The sequence below is a fragment of the Solea senegalensis genome, linkage group LG11, assembly GCF_019176455.1.
Source record: "Solea senegalensis isolate Sse05_10M linkage group LG11, IFAPA_SoseM_1, whole genome shotgun sequence".
Taxonomy (NCBI): domain Eukaryota; kingdom Metazoa; phylum Chordata; class Actinopteri; order Pleuronectiformes; family Soleidae; genus Solea; species Solea senegalensis.
This window is the reverse complement of record NC_058031.1, coordinates 10,545,731-10,562,790: the sequence shown is the minus strand read 5'-3', so window position 1 is coordinate 10,562,790 and position 17,060 is coordinate 10,545,731. Positions and strand designations below refer to the sequence as shown.

General features: G+C 41.0%; 2 protein-coding genes across 5 annotated transcripts; both read right to left on the bottom strand.

Annotated features, from left to right (window-relative positions):
* Positions 1-1,660: 1,660 nt before the first annotated feature.
* Positions 1,661-4,629, bottom strand: LOC122776635 (probable E3 ubiquitin-protein ligase DTX3). Its single transcript, XM_044037261.1, has 3 exons — positions 4,313-4,629; positions 2,927-3,144; positions 1,661-1,844 (listed from the first exon to the last, which is right to left on the bottom strand). Exons 1-3 carry the CDS (start codon positions 4,598-4,600, stop codon positions 1,763-1,765), a joined length of 588 nt encoding a protein of 195 aa, XP_043893196.1. The 5' UTR covers positions 4,601-4,629; the 3' UTR covers positions 1,661-1,762.
* Positions 4,630-6,440: 1,811 nt separating this feature from the next.
* Positions 6,441-13,922, bottom strand: dtx3 (deltex E3 ubiquitin ligase 3). Of its 4 annotated transcripts, XM_044038804.1 has the most exons (7): positions 13,538-13,922; positions 13,401-13,448; positions 13,157-13,197; positions 12,948-13,040; positions 10,128-10,930; positions 8,426-8,643; positions 6,441-8,332 (listed from the first exon to the last, which is right to left on the bottom strand). In XM_044038804.1, exons 3-7 carry the CDS (start codon positions 13,167-13,169, stop codon positions 8,257-8,259), a joined length of 1,203 nt encoding a protein of 400 aa, XP_043894739.1. In that variant the 5' UTR covers positions 13,170-13,197; positions 13,401-13,448; positions 13,538-13,922; the 3' UTR covers positions 6,441-8,256. The 4 variants fall into 4 exon arrangements, with proteins under 4 accessions (XP_043894739.1, XP_043894738.1, XP_043894740.1 ...); XM_044038803.1 differs by having other exon boundaries at positions 13,401-13,922; XM_044038805.1 differs by lacking the exon at positions 12,948-13,040 and having other exon boundaries at positions 13,401-13,922.
* Between the last annotated feature and the right edge of the window lie 3,138 nt (positions 13,923-17,060).

Below are 17,060 nucleotides of genomic sequence, written 5' to 3'. Positions count from 1 at the left end.
AATGACAACTTTCCAGGAACATTAAAAGTGCAGATTGTAATATAGTAAAATGACTAAACAAAAAGGTGCAAACATGTAACATGTTTTTAAGGATACAGCAGGAGAGGAATACCTTTTTCCATTCAAAGAATGGAAAAACTCAAATAACAAGATGGTAATAGTTTTTAACATTAATTAGTGAGAAAAGGCAGGAAGGAGAGGGTGGGGAAGTTAGCATGATGGTCCTGTGTGTGTATTTATATTTGTTTCTTTGTGACAAACCTATCTTTGTGAGGATATTTTGAACTTGTGAGAATATTTTATCTGGGCCCCACAACTTTAAAGTGCTTTTCCAGGGTTAAGACCTGGTTTTAGGGTTAGAGTTACAATTGGGTTTTGGTTAGGGTTAGGGTTTGGGCAAGGCTTCGGATTAGGCACTTAGTTGCAATGGTTATGGTTAGGGTAATGGGCAAGGGACTGCATGATGTCTATGTGGCACTGTCACTAAGATAGAAAAACAAATCTGAGTGTGTGTGTGTGTGTGTGTGTGTTTGTGTTGTAGTTGACCAGATGGATGATGGTCTGCTCTGTGAGAGCAGCAGATGCCCTCAGATCCTATAGGCCATTGAAATACCCCCCACTGCTTAAGACTGCAGTGCTGAAGAGGCCAAGCCCAGTAACTCTGCCTTGTCACATGTGCATTCTTGCTGATTACAAAAAAGGAGAACAGGGTTTTGTTTCCCGCATCCTATAACTCTGGATTAACTCTGAGAAAAATAATCAGAACTGGAACTGGAGAGGGCAGAAAAACAAGAATTGGCAAAAACAGGCACCCCGGCTTCCTCTCACAGTCCAAAGACATGCAGCGAGGAGTGTTACTGGACAGTTAAAACTGACCTGTGTGAATGTGAGTGTGGTTGTTTGTCTCTGTATGTTTTGCCCCATGTTGCTATACCCTGCCTCTGAGCCTTGTCAAGGTGCAGATAAGGATTATTTTGTCTTTTAATAACTGCCAATCTCAACAGAAATCCACTTATGTTTAGTTCAATGCTCAATGAGTGACATCCTCCTTCCTTTTCTTTGTGCATAAAGTAAAAGCCGTCGCCACCACTGCCGCTGCTGAAGCTGCCGGAGCAGCATAGAAACACATGACTCATCATCAACAGCACTTGCTCTTCTCCTTTCACTGAATTTGGGAAATAAGGTTTGGGAGGTGCTGCGGGAGTGTGGGTTGGAGGTGATGACACAGCTGCATACAAAACAGACGCCATCACGCAGTCTTCTTTGAGGAGAGCATCACCCTCTAGTGGACCACACACGTAAAAGACGGAAAAAGTCAAATGTCCACAGATGAATGTCTGAAATGATGAACCAAACTCTCTGGATCAGAATGAGAGAGTTGAAAATCTATGGTAAAAATCACTAACTTCTGTATTTTACTGAATATCTAATAATAGTAGTTTAAACACCAGGAAATAAAATCTCTATGTGTTGTTGATGAGGTTTCCTCTTGAGGACTGAAAAAAGTGCAGACTTGGAAAAAAGACCTATGTTACATTCATCCATCTTCAACTGCTTTATCCTCCACATGAGGGTCGCTGGTGGAGACAAACGGAGACAAACAACCATCCACTCTCACATTCACACCTTCACACACACTCAATTTGCAGTGTCCAATTTGCCTAATCCCCAAATCTGCATGTTTCAGGTCTTCTTGCTGCAAAGGCAAGAGTAGCCTGTGTTGCAATACACATTATTAAATCTATTTGGCCAATGTCTTCATTCATTCGTCGTCCTCTGTGACTCCTTTAATACGAAGCTCCTCTTGAACCCTGGACAAATATTCTGGATCTGGATATCCAAAACTGGAATAAAGAAACACAAGCAAAAACTGTGGTAAATGCTTCTCCGCAACAAACAAACTTATCTTATTTTAGATTAATGCATCTGAAGTAAAAACAAGGTTTATGTCCTCCTTCCAAAGAAGACTATCTATGTGGAAAAAAGGGACATGATTTGGGTGTGACGCAATTCAAGCAACCAGATATTAACCTTTCAGCTTCTGTATTGAGCCTTGCATGTCTCTGAATTACAATTAATAGCCACACTTGCAGCATGGGGATCAGGAATGACTGACTGTCTGTCTGTCTGTCTGTCTGTCTGTCTGACTGACTGTCCACCAGTCAGGTCACTACTTTGGTCCAGACTAATCAACAATTACTGGATGAACTGTCATGTAGTTTCATCAGGTATCCATGGTTCCCAGAGCATTCATCTCATTCCCTTTGTATCCTCTGGATTTTCCTCTTTCATCACCACCACACCAATTTTATTCTTGTCCAGTAAAACACCTACAACCATCAACCAAATGCATGAGCGGCACCGATTTTAGCTCCAACAAACAAACCATATAAATAGAAGAAACCTAAAAAAAAGGAAACTGAAATGTATCTTTTCAACAGGAAAAAAAAAGGAATACATCAGTCTATAAATGCAAGGGACACCTGTCTGTCCATCTTTTATCCATATAACTGTGACAGACATATCGCACATCTCATCGTCTGTTCCTCGCATAATAATAATACATTTTGTTTATATAGGTTTTTAAATGGTGCTAAAATATGCTTTACATATAAAAATCAAACAAAGGCAAGAATATGCACAATTACAAAGATAAATTGACAGTTTTCACACTTGGCAGGTGACTTACTACGAGCATCGGTGTGTGCAGCGCTCACTTTCTACTAATCAGACATAAATGTCAAATAAAGACTCGTGCAGTCAGACGTCTGACCACAACCCAATACATTTTTTAACTGGGATATTTCACATGGTTAATGATTTGAAATCCATTGTATTTAAAGAGTTTATCATATTTTTCCAGGACAGCTTATGATATTGATGATATTTTGGACGTTAGGAACAACAATCAATCGACCACTCATACCATTGTGGGCCACCTTTCATGTTGGTCTTGTGATGAATATCGTTCCAGGTGATAACGTTGTTGAGGCCTGTGGTGGCAGACTGACCGATAGTGAAGACGAGTCTCCGGTCGAAGGCTTTTCTCAACAGATTCACGACTTTCTCTCCCTCCTCACAGGCTGGCAGGTAGGCAGTTCGAGAGGTGCCGTTGTACCTCGCTCCAGGATTTGGGTGCTCAGGCTGTTAGATGGCAAAAACGATGGCATACATATGAACAAATACAAAGACATGAAAACAAAACCCTTCTGTCTGCAGTTCTATTTGGTACAAAGGCTGACTTGCAGCCACTGGGAGGCAGTGTAAGCAATGATACTGCACTGTATTCCTGAGGTCTCACACAAAAGACAATTCATATATTCTAAGATGTCTTCAGTGATATCATACATAATCATCTTTATTTTCTGTATTAAAATATATAACATATATAACATTGTAACAACTCAACCTTTGGCATAACTCATAGGACTGTCTGGCACATACCGTATATTTAAAATGATGCTGGATTCTGAAGTTGGCTCTGTATCAATATCCAATGTCTTTTTTCTTTTCACTTTCTTAACTGGCCGCAGGACATTTCAATCCAGAATTTGTTGATGTTTAAAGGAATCTATTCCTCCCCTTACACATGGGATATTCCACGTCTCTGCTTCACAGCCCACAGCTTATTTCTATCCCCAAGTTTGAGAGCTGGCACAGGGGGAGTTATGAAGTGCTGACTAAACTTGTGAAGTTAAAGAAAGTGTATTACAATTTCACAAGAGGCTGATTTTAATGTCTGTTTTCTGCTGGGGTGGAATTTATTTATATTTTTTACCAAAAAATCATGCAAATGTTTATGTCTATGACTTACTCTCTCCAGCACTTTAGAAGTTTGTATCACTAATACTGGGTATAATAATTATGACTATACACAATATCATCACATATTGTGATAAAAAAAAACACTCACAATAAAATAATTGTAATGTTTTTATATAATTATCGCAATTATTACCAGGATAATTGTGATGGGCACATTGCTATCACGTAACACTTAAAAAGGGTTGGGCGATCAGAGTTGTGTGTAAACATAAATAAAACGTGTCCTCTATGATGCCCATGTTTCTATGGCAACAGTGGGACGCACCACGCCCCAGGATTCCCACGGCGGAACAGTGAACGCGAAGCTGGCCTTTAACATCACCGTAACAAATGCCTGAGATGGCACATGCTGTTTGTGTGACGCTGCACTGAGTCACGGGGTTTATTTAATGCAGAGTCCACGCGTGGACGCAGGAGGTGGGACAGCGCTCTCTGGTGAAAAAAAGATCCAACATGAAACACACGCTGTGTTTATGTTATGTCTCACCCCTTGTGTTCCTGCTGGGAAACTGTAGAGGATGATCATACATCCGCAGTGCTCGTAGCCAGGAAGACACTGCCAGTTGCGCGTCACCGTCATCGTGCCCTCCGGCTGCGTGCCCGTGTAAACGCCGTGGTAGGTGTTGCATATTGGACACGCAGGCTTGACCCTGAAAACCGACTCAATGCACTGAGAGCAGAAAGAGTGGAGACACTTGAGCGTCTTCTCGTCCTGAATTGTGTCCAGGCAGACGGAGCAGTGCTGTGGACTTGTGTCGATTTCTGCCTTTGCCATGTTTTCTGTGATGTCACGACGAGAGCGCCTCCTTGTTTCCGCGTACGCATGAAAAGTAGTTGTGTCGTACGTCCCCTGTCGGTGTGTTTTTGCTCACACTCAACATCGTTCATGACGTATTATTTGATTTAAATGTTGTCCTTCAGTCCTAGAAATAAAAGTAATATTTGGCCTGCTAAAATCAAAACATGTGTACAATCTACACTATTTAAAACAAACCTGACAAACTTGTGTGCACATTTGGAGTCCTGTCCGTCTTTCCATCCACATACTACACACATGCAGCTTTTCTCAAGCATGAACTACATACCATCTAAACAAACACTGTTTTATTTATGTCAAAGTGGGTCACTTTTTCTCTTCAGATCTACTAAGTTCTGTGGTTTATTTCAAGGTAGGCCTAAACAATGCCAGTGTTTTCCTTGTCCTTTGTTGACAGGGAAAAACAGCAGCTTTCTGTGGTTGTTTTACATGTGTATCTCTCTCTCTCTTCATATATATATATGTACATATACATATCTCTATGTATATATATATACATAGAGATATGTAAAAACATATTATATCTACCCCTGACCCTGACCTTTATTTAGTCTTAGGTTCACGCATGTGGGTCAGGCCTGTTCTGTAGTCCTGACCCACAATTTAATTTATTATATTGTTGCACAAGACCTCGGCCAAGCAATTGATCGTCAAAATATTCCAAGGGAAATTCAGAAGAGGGTCCCTGGAATATTTTTCTTTTTTTTTATCTTGTAGTTCAAGCTTTTACTGGACCCATCATACCACCTTCACCATCAAGACTATTATCACTGTATGCTCATTCACACTGAACGCAGCTGGTTTGTCTCCAGAGAGACTAAGCAGCCACTTCGTTAGCATGCTGTACGTGTTGGTTCATGTCTGTTGTACAGGATCTTTGGCTGAGAAACAGCTGAGGACCTCTGCAATTTTAAAACCCTGTTGCAAATAGTTGCAGAAATCTTGTAGAAATCTGTCACAGACATTAAATGCTCATTTCATATAAACCTAAATGAAAGAGTTGCTCCAATGAGGAATGTACAGTATAATTGCACTTTCATACTTTCATTACTTTCATTATGTATTTGACAGCTGGTCACAAGCTACTTTGGAGATTAAGATTTGACCCACACTCAAAACATTTCATATTACAGTCTGTTGGCTCATGACACGCAAAATGCAACATCATCTTTATAGGAGTACATCTGTCTTTTAAACATAAATACCAATTGTTCTTTTAACTTTAAACTACAATGGTCAACAGTGGTGGTGTATTGGTGGCACATCTCATAGTCATTCGTAAAGTTGTTAATATAAATATTTGAGTAATTAATCTTCATTTGACATTCATTTCACACCCCTTAACAGCAGAGGGTACGTTTGGTTGTAAAAATGATTTATGGGGTCCCAAACCAGAATCAGACCAGCTCATCATGCTTTGCATTATAAACATCTTAACTCCAAGGTTGTTATGATGCCCAGAGTGAACACTTACTTGTGATGGAACATCAAAAACCTGGACATTACAGCCATGAAAACTAGTCACTATGAAAACCATGTCATGACTGCTTTGTGAATGTAGTTGTGGTACAAAATAAGGTAAAATTGGGTTTAAGCTCTCAACTTTTTCAAACCTCACGGCACCAAGTCTCTCAGCAGAAGTCAACATTTTGTTGCTACCAAAGTCTCTGATGCTTAGCGATCACGGTGTTGATCAAATCTTCATGAGGCGAACAACCTGAACTCATTCCAAACTGACACAAGTTTAATATGCTTGCAGTGCATCTATAAAGCCTATACTGAATATTCAACACAAAGCCAAACATAACTTTTTATTCAAGTATTAAAATGTAAAGCACATTATTCTGAATATCAACAAAGTACGAACACAATTAGAAAAGCAAAACTCCAACTTTTCTTCAACAATCAGTTTGTAATATGTGGAATCTCCAGACTAACCATCCTCCTGGCTCCTCCTTAGTCATGTTATGCATAGAAATGTTTGCACAGTAGCTTTAGTAAACTACAATCCTATGTCCCAAAAATAATTCAGTTGGTCCCTTAACTAAAATACAAAGGAGGTAAAGCATAATAAAAGGGCAATTGATTCATGGATCTGGCGAGTCAAATTAATGACATTCTCCACTAGCCAAGCAGGTTACTGTACTTAAAGCACTTTCACATATACAGCTTTATCTGTCTGAGGGTGTGTTCAGCATTTGGACTACAAGAATGTTTATGAAGGAGAAGCTATTTTAAACACACATTAGTATACATATTCTCGTGAACAGTGTAGTATTCGTACTCAAAGCCAGAAAGTCCATACCGCTGCTTTACCTATCAAATAATACCAAACTGTGCCCAAACTGCGTACCAGTCATTAGTAACATCATGCTCGATTTTTATCAAAAGTGAATATGAGAAAGGCACAACAAAATCAGTATCCCATCCACCATAAATAAGATCAATTGTTCCTGCATTTTTCCCATTATTGTGTCACAGGTTATCTACTCAGATTGATAAATTAAATACAGTTAGCTCATTTTAAATGAGAACATTAGCAGGCATAATTTCCCAGGGACAGAGGCATAGATATTTTAAGAGCTTTTGTGCCTTTGATTTGGTTTAAATGGTCTATATGCCCTTTACATTTGACATCGTCTTAAATCTGGTAATTGGATGAGCTCATTACTGACAACTGAGGTAATGGGCTTAACACCTGGGAGACATCTTGAGAAAACAGATGTGACCGATGGCAAAAAAGGGCAGTCCTAAAACATGTGAGAGAAGGTGCTGCGATGAAACATCATTGTTAGGATTTCAGTGACGATGAAGGAGCAAAGTGACGATCTTACGCAATTGAGGAATTGCAAGTGAGTGACATCAACATGTAGTCGCCAAGCTGTTAGCTGATGGCTGCATTAACCTGTTTGCACCGAGCACTTTTCCACACAGAGGAAGCAAAAACCAGGACTCCCATTTCACTGAAACCAGACTGCTTTACCAAAGTGCTTCTTGAGTGCTTTAGATTGCAATAAATTCAGAAAAAAAGGGATTTTTTTTTTCCTATACTAGCAGCTCTATTCTGCCATTTAATCCTTGCAACAAGTCATTAGTAACAATAAAATTAGAGTCTTACCTAAGAAACATTTCTGGCGAGATAAAACCAAGACTGTGTGCTTGAACGAAATAACATAATCCCCAGAGTAGAAATAAACATTAATAACATAAACTGTCCTGATAACATTAAACTTAGATTCCCTAAATAGGTATTAATTCCAACACCTCACAATGCTCTTAAATAAGTGCATCAGATATCAGTCCTATTGCAAAAAGTGACAGAGGATTTTGTAATACAAGAATGCACTGCACTCAAATTATTTTCTTCCACATATAGCACAGGGTTAAACCAAACCCGGTGAAGTGAAGTGAACAAACAGAGGAACAACTAGTGGAGTGATGTGGGCTCTGCTGCAGCATTAGACGCTTGTCTGCTGAGGGCCTTGTCTTCCGCCATCCTTTAATGGATGGGCAGTCTCAGAGCATAAACCTGGAGCCGAGTCATGTCCACCACAAGGACAAGGACACTCAAAAAGTCGTTCAATGTCCTGGAGGAGTCTGTCATTTTCATGCTGTCAGTCCGCTGTGATGCCTTTTTCTCTGAGCTCCTCTGTCACTCGTACCAGGTAGGTGGGGTCAGGGTAGCCAAAACTGTCAGAAGAAATAAATATTAAATCAAGACAAGAGCATCAAGTCATAGCATTGAGCCCAAGCATTCACCTCCAACTAAACACCCATACATACCAGCGCGGCCCACCCCATATTGAGGTCTTATGGTGAATGTCATTCCAGGTGATGACATTTTGCATGCCCGTAGTCATGGAGGTACCAATGGTGAAGATAAGGCGCTGTTCAAAGGCCCGGCGCAGCAGACCCAGCACACGGTTCCCCTCAGGACTGTCAGGGAGGTAGGCCATGCGGTCTGTTCCTGGGTACCGAACGCCTGGGTTTGGGTGTTCTGGCTGTGGGCAATGAAGGAGTAAAATGGGGGTGATTAAAACTGTTCCCTCTGTATTTTTAAGTTGAACTATTTCTGTACTTCTTATTCTGTAGTGTGGCAATGTTGATTTATATACAGCAGTTTCCCTTTTGGAAACACCCTAAAGAAGAGAGCGGTAACTTTTGATGCTACCAATGTTACAGATAAAGTCAGGTCAGGAGATTATGACTTTATCTGGTGTTAATTCAGCTTGGGTATGGAAACTACTAACTAACTCAGTGTATACACAAAAGGATTTCTACATTGAAGTGTGCAAGTAGCAGAAATATTCCAAAATTCCAAATGGACTGAATAACGCCTTGGACATTTTGAAGTTTGAATGGAGTTCCTATGTTGAAATCTGTGGAATTATTTAATGACCAAAAACGGAAAAATAAGGAGTAGAAATAAAAGGCCGCTGCAGAGCAACATATAGGGGGATTATTTGGAGCAATCCTTCCAATAATTGTGTGAAATTTTAGCAGCAGTGCTTATTAATCTAACAGTGGAGGTGCACAGTTGCTGATGAATGTAGGGCAAACACTGCAACTACTGTAATTCCACGAAATGCATCAGTAAGAAGAAGACCACTACCTTCATAACAGATGCTGCATAAACATTGGACACAAAAAGGTTCAAAGATGTTTACATATCCTGCACAGAGTCTAAAGAAGAGAACTATGAGATGCAGCATTTTCAGAATAAAAAATAGACAGAAGGTCATGGAGGTGCAGTAATAAATCACTGAAGTGCAACTTGGACAACACCATGTTCCATTAAGGTCCTTTAATGTAAGCTTTAGTAAACTACAATCCTATGTCCCAAAAATAATTCAGTTGGTCCCTTAACTAAAATACAAAGGAGGTAAAGCATAATAAAAGGGCAATTGATTCATGGATCTGGCGATTCTCCACTAGCCAAGCAGGTTACTGTACTTAAAGCACTTTCACATATACTTGGACAACACCATGTTCCATTAAGGTCCAAGCATCCAACCTTTAATTTTTCATCACATAAATCTTCAATAATTAAATAAATAAATAAATAAAATAAAATAAAATAACTGAAAATCTGAAAGAAGGTTTAGATCTTTTTGGAGTTGTAGAGATTATTATTATCTTGTTTACAACTGGATCTGAATTTGTGCCTAAATTAATGTTTTTCTTTCTGGCACTGGATGTGAGGTGTTGCATGTAAAACAGGGAAGATTGTATGTGAGAAATTGGCAATCTGAGGATAAAGGTTGTATAAAAAAATATTTGGTCATGTATCTGCATCTACTACCTTAATTTACGATTGAACAATTACATTTAACAAATAAAAATGATAAATTTTGCTTAATTGTATTATTTAAAATCACTCTTCTAATATTTAGCATTACTTTAAAACAAGTGCGAGCTGAATTTCATTACACCCACAGATGCACTGAGTGACACATGCATCTGCACATGCTCCTGATCCACTCACCGCCTGTAGGCCTGGTGGGAAGCTGTAGATGATGCAGATACACCCATAGCCTTCGTGTCCAGGAATCTCCAGATCAGGATCTCTCTCTACAATCATTGTTCCATTGGCAGGCTGGTTTCCGATCAACTGGCCATACACTAATCGACACACAGGACAGGCTTTCTTCACCTTAAAGGCTTGATCCAGACAGGAGCGACAGAACGAATGGCCACACCTTTCCAAAGTAGTCTTCTCCACTATGTCCCCCATGCAGATTGAACACGTATTGTTGTCCTCCGCTTCACTGTGTGATGCCAAGCTGGAGTCCATGTCCTTCTTCTGCGCTGCTTCATGAAGCATGGCACAGGCCTCCTCATCAGCAGGCTTCCTGAACCTCTGCTGCTGTCTCTGGGAGCGCCGAGGCTGTGGAAGTGGGGGTTGGAGCAGACTGCCCTCACCGTTTGCCTCCAGAACGCCCACACAGGGCAACAGAACCCTCTTCCTCTTGTGCCCCCCCTCCTGTTTGCTCATTTCTTTGCGGGCACAGCGGCATAAGTCAATGAAGGCTTTTCGTGTCTCACTGGAGATGGGTGCATCCATCACCCCTGCTCCAGCGGTCCTGAAGCCTTCCACTGGCTGCAGCCTCACAGCACAGCAGCCCCCTCGTTCTCCTCGCCTAATAATACCAGCGCTCATCCCCTGCTTGCGCTGGAAGTCAATGAGCCAGGGCCGCCCAGCTGCAGCCAGGTAATCCCACACCGCCTGTGAAACCAGCACCTCATCACTGCCCTGGCCAGCACGCACACTCATCTCATCAGAGGAAACTGCAGACAAAATACACACAAGTCATTAGCGGCGTTTTCACAAAAGCAATTGAAATTGAATCATACGTTGCAATTTTCAAATGCATTGTGGGATTTGATGTTCTCTTTTCTGTAGACGTTGTCACAACAGTGTTTTTGCTTCTAGTGGCTGTGGTGATTTACTTTCACACCCATCAGCCATAACATGTCTCTGTTAATGTTGTAAAAGATTCATGCATCTCCTTGTTTTGCTCCCCCGCCATTCATACATAATTGTTTCAGGTCATTTCCGTCTACATCTTCAGTTTTCATTATCGTCTTTTTAGTCATTTTCTTTGGACACTCTGAATAGGAAAGTGAACGCAGGAGTGAATGTTTGTTTGTCTCTGTGTACCCTGCATTTTGGCCTATGTCAGCTGGGACTGGCTCCAGCCCCGTGGCGACCCTAATGTGGAGGAAGACGCCAAAGAAAAAGCATTTTCTACAGATGATATTTTACAAGCAATACAGACACAAACCATACATTTTTCTGCATATATAACTTGTTTATGTCTGCATAAAACAATAACACCTGTTGCTGGTTGAGTACAATACTGGACCATAGCTTTTTTTTAAGTATTCTCAGTTGCTTTGCTCATGCTACAGCCTGTAAATCACCCTCACTGGTCACTGTGCTTCTAATAAAGTGTCGGGCAATGTCTTCTGGTGTTGTGAGTCATCTGCTTCGTTGTTTGTTGTGCTGTGTGCATTTAGAGATGATCTTTTGGCATTTTTGTCACTCAGAGAAACGCCCATGCTTATATTTTTCCTTTTTTGGATAATTCTGTGGAAATTCCATTAGATCAGTGGCTTCTGAAATATTCAGACCCACCCATCTGGCACCAACGACCGGGCCACACTCAAAGTCACTAAAATCACCATTCTTCCGTTTGAACTTGAAAGTTTGAACTTCAAGCAGGTCGGCTTGACTATAACTACATGCCTAAATGTACTGAGTTGCTGCCATGCGATGAACCGATTAGATATTTAGTTACAGATGTATCTATAGAAGAAGCCGGTGAGTGGCACGTGTTTTCTATACAGCCTAACCAGCCAAGCAAATCCTTCTATTTCAGCTTCTCCCTTTAGGGGTCGCTACAGCGGATCTTCTGCCTCCATGTTGTCCTCTCCCTTGTGTCCTCTTCTGTTACACCAATTGTCTTCATTTCCTCCTTAACAGCATCCATGAACCTTCTCGGTGGTCTTCCTCTTTTCCTCCTGCCCAGCAGTTTCCATCTTCAACATCCTGTGCCCAGTGTAATCACTATCCCTGCTCTGCACGACATGACATCCGTTTTAGTTGTTCTGTTGGCAGTGTACATCTGTGCACACCTCACCTCTAAGCTGTGAACAAAGGCGGTGGTGTCACAGCGTAGTGTACAGGTTTGTAGCACGAGCAAAGCAATTTATATTCAATGAAATGCTTTAGGATTAGTATTGTTCTCAGCTGGTAACTTATCAATATCACGCAGAAAAAAAGCACACATTTAGCACAATCTCATGAGAAGGGTTAGAAGAGAGGTTATCAAGTTGTGGTTAAAAATGCAGTGATATGATTGGTTTGTGCCCCTCGAAGATAATCGATTTAAAAAAAATGGTATTTGGGTAAAATATCTAATTGCGTTTATTCTGACATATATAAGTTATGTCAAGCTTGGGTTACATACTGTGTTATAGATTTGAAAAGGGGTGGAGCATTGCAACATGACACCATCAAAATATCATTATTATTATTCTCATCTATTTTATACTACTTTAATTGTTCAGCATTTTTAAATTAGCATTGTAAATTGTAGCCTTTGCCATTAACTAAGTACATGTTGACCTAATTAAACAGAAACTACATTTGCCAGGTCACCAGTCAGACACACAACATTATAACAGATAAGTGGTTTTAATGTTGTGGCTGATCAGTGCATTTTATATATAGTCCAACCAGCCAGGCAAATAAATACATAAATAAATAAAAGAGTTTGGTTGTTTTGTTGGCAGTGTTCACCTTTGCAAAACAAAATAAAACCTGGTATCTGTGTGATCAGAGGCTCTGCAGCGTGTCCGTGCTCAGGACGAATCAGCTGTTCAGAAATTCTCACTGTAAACAAAGGACACTGTAACTGCCCCATCAAAGGCGGACAAACATGAAAGCCCACCACGCTGACACCAGACGCGTGAAAACACGAGTGACACGTCACTGCGATGGACTTTTACCTTGCGATCCCATAAATCCCTTCAAATGCGAATGAGGCGTCCTGTTGAACACACAGAGAGACAGAGAGAGAGAGAGAGAGAGAGGAGGAAGCAAACAAGCGTTATCTTACAGCCACACTCAGCCATGCTCCACTGCAGCAGCCATTTCACAACAGTGGCTTAGCCATTGATAAATGTCGTGTCAACACTAAAATAAGAGCTTTTCCTCGTCGTCATCATCATCATCATCACTTGGATACCTCACCCTTAAGCCGTAGCTCGTCACTGTCTGTCAGGGAGGAGGTTTCCGGGGCTGGATGAAAGGAGAAGAAGAGGAGCACAGTCAGAGCCCCATCACATGAGCAGGCCTTTATTTCTGACTTGCTGGTGTTGTTAACCCACTGATCGTTAGTCCTTTCTAGTCAAGACATGATATATAAACGTATTTCCAGCTCATATCTCTTCAGGTTCCCGGCCCGGCTAACATAAGCCATCTAAATCCCGCACCTCGTCCCCCAAGTCTCGCCTGTGTTTGCTTTCCTCGTACGTCCTTGGGGCTAGACGCAACACGGCGGGGAGAAAAATATCGTCGCTCCTCTTCTTCTTATCTGGCTCCGGCAACCACGCTTCATGGTGAATGTGATAGCGGCTGAATGCGGCCAGGAAACACGCTCCTTCCTCTCATTTGCAGTCTTCAGTCAGTCTGTGTCTTCTCCGCTTTCACGCCGTGTCCTCCTCCTCCTCTTCCTCCTCCTCCCCGTTGGCTGCTGCTGCAAACGCACACCAAGAACAGGAGGACTGGGACTTAAGGGAAAACGTGACCAGGAAGTTCGTCACTGAGCTGACACCATTGGCTGACGAGTGGTGGCTTTTGGGTCGTTTTGTGTTTAAAGTGATTAACAGTTTTAATGGTAACACCTCAGGAGTCCACCATGTACGTCACCGAGAAAACACCCATAAATGAAACTGTCTTACTGTAATTCACTCCTGGCTGTGTACAGTGCTTTATTTGATAATACCTACAATTACAAGGGTTTTGTTTGTTTGTTTGTTTTTGCTTGTGTACATCATCTTAACAATGTTGTAACAACAGTACAGTGGCGTGTACAGGTGTGTGTGTCCGTTTCCAGTACGAGGTTCCAAGTGAGCTGAGGTGGTACAATGAGTGACGTGGTCAGACTGCTGGTCTCTGATTGGCAGAGTGCTGCGACATAGATCGGAAGCTGTTTTTGTGTGTGTATCTGCGTCATTACCTCGTTTATGAAACCCTAAAGTTTCAGAACAAACAGTTCAGCCACTGCTGAGAAAATAGGGTTTTATTGTTTTCCTGGACTCTGCAACGCGGAAAGGCACTTCCGTTTGCTGATGATGTCATCAGTAAACCTCACCACCTGCTCGTTGTAGCTGTTGAGATGCAGAGGATCCACCGTGCCAGAGGGGGAGCTGCGTATCTGAGAGCTCACGTGCTAATCACGCCACTTCCAGGTACCTGGCCAATCACAGGACAGTGAGAAAGCACTCGTTGGCTGGCCAATCACAAGTCTGCTTTCTGGGGGTGTGATTTTGGTCTGAAACAGCGTGGCTAATGAGAGCCTCAATGAGGAGATGTTTCAATCAGCTCGTTTGCAGCGACTAGGAGTGTCTTTCTAGTGGAGAAAGGTGATGTGGTGTCCTTGCAACTTTGTTTCCTTTGGGCGTCGTTCCAATCATAAAGGGTGCTGTATGGAGTTCCCTACTGTTCCTACATGACAATGACCCAAAGGGTGTCCTTCGAGCAAATTATATTCAGTGATGAATAAAAAATGTCCATCTCTGTGATAGAAAGTGATGCTGTGCTGTAAAGGATGTCCCTGTATAGGTATACTCAGTGTGTGAGAATGTGGGAAATTATATACTAGTGGCGCTTGCTCCACCGGTACATTTCTGCCCCTGCCCTAACCAACGTCTGTGCACACCACTGCTTGTGATAATGTTGTTGATAACAACAGTTACACACCTATCAGTACACAAAATAACCCTAACCACACACGTACACACTTGTCTCTGCAACTAACTCCAACCATAACCATTTGCCCCTTAACAATCTCAGCGACATGCCTAACCTAAACAAAATTGTAAAACTAAGTCTTTACCTTCAAAAATTCTGATGCCTCCCCAAAAAAACATGATAACCATTCATCTATAAGTATGTGATAATTTGACTCGATAAATCATAAATTTCTGAGTTTTTGCTTTGTCAGTGCTGGAAACTGAATGTATAACAGGCAACTTGACTAGTTAGTTATTTTGGTATGCAGTATGCCATTGGCAGTTATGCAGCATTCCAGAGGATGACTCAGACATTGAAATGGCCCAACAAATTAGTAAACAACCAGAATGGGCAGTGTCATGGGCAATGGCAGAATCAGTCTGGTTGTAAAAATGGGCAGTGTCTGCATGTCAGGGCCGTGAACCCGGGTTTTACACAAACATGACACAGTGGCTGCATCAAAAAGTGCAACGACAGAAGACACATCTGTTTTTTGAATTAAGTTACTGCACCACCAAGCAACTAAAAACAACATGTCTCAACAGCTTATAAATTAACAACAATAACAATTTCAATTTTTGCCAGTGAAGTATAATTTGAATTCATTTATAGGTTTTTCCACTTTTCCTAAAATAGACATTTCTGACATGAGAAAGGCCCTTTGCAGACTACAGTGAAGCTTACCATGGTATGATATCATTCCAAGTCTGTTTTGGGTTTTAGTTTATATTTAGGATTTGCTGATGTGATAATTGCCCTGGACTGTCTGGATCTATAGACTTTTGGTCAACTCTGCGAGCAGAGCTCATTAGGCCGGCAACATCACACAGGAAAAAGTTACTGAATTAAACAGTTTTTTATTAAAAAAATGAATGTTGTGTAGTTATTTATAAATCGTCTGCTTCCCTGAGTTTTTTTTGTCAAAACTCCCTCAGTTACCCTCTACCCAGAACCCTGCATCTGACTCATCCAGCATTTTTGTCAATTACCTTGGCCATAGCAAAACAAAATATTATGTTGTGTAAGTTGGACCCATTTAGATTATTATATATCCGATCATATTTTTTTCTGGCAGTAGAACAAATTCTAACTTCAAACACTCCCCTAACTATCTTCCCCTCCCCCAGAGACAGTAGTGCTCTAATTAAAAAAATAAAAAATAACCCTCCCACTTCAGTCCTGCATCTGCAGTGCATCATTCTTCATCCCTCCTTTTCTGAGAAAGACAAATGTCCAGGGTGAAGTGAACAAGGCTGGAGTAGTTTTAACCTAATATGCTGTATATCCAGGCATTTCTAAAGTATATCCTTCCTACACGTGCAAAAGCAGCCTAGTATTATTATTCTACATAAACAAGAATCCTGTGTCATTTATGGCTCAATCCACTGTGAACATCCCCAGTCATTTGATGATCATGCTGTCAAGCCTCATTATACACATATATACAAAGCCGTCCAACAGATTGACATTGCTCTTAGTGACAACAGCCTGAGTCTTATTATGTTCCTTCCTAGTATATTTTCATGCCATTTCCTGCCACTTGAATGTCTTCTTTTTGCATTACCTGTCTTATCATAACATAATACCACTGCACATTTTGACAGAGAACAGAAATCCATATAATAAAGACCTAGTGAATATACAGGGTGGTTAGCTCAGTACAATACACATAAATCCACAGGACACCATTAAGTTGAAGTACTTTTTACTCTTAAGCTCAACGCTCCAAACAACAGAAAAGAGAGTATTGTGCATGTAATGTAGTTACACATTCATAGTCGTAATGGCTTTTGGATTCATCTGTCCTTTCTATGTTTCAAAATTAAGTTTTTAGTGGTGGGTGTTAGAGATGGAAAGTTATGAATTACATTTGCTCATGTTACTAATTGAGTAGAT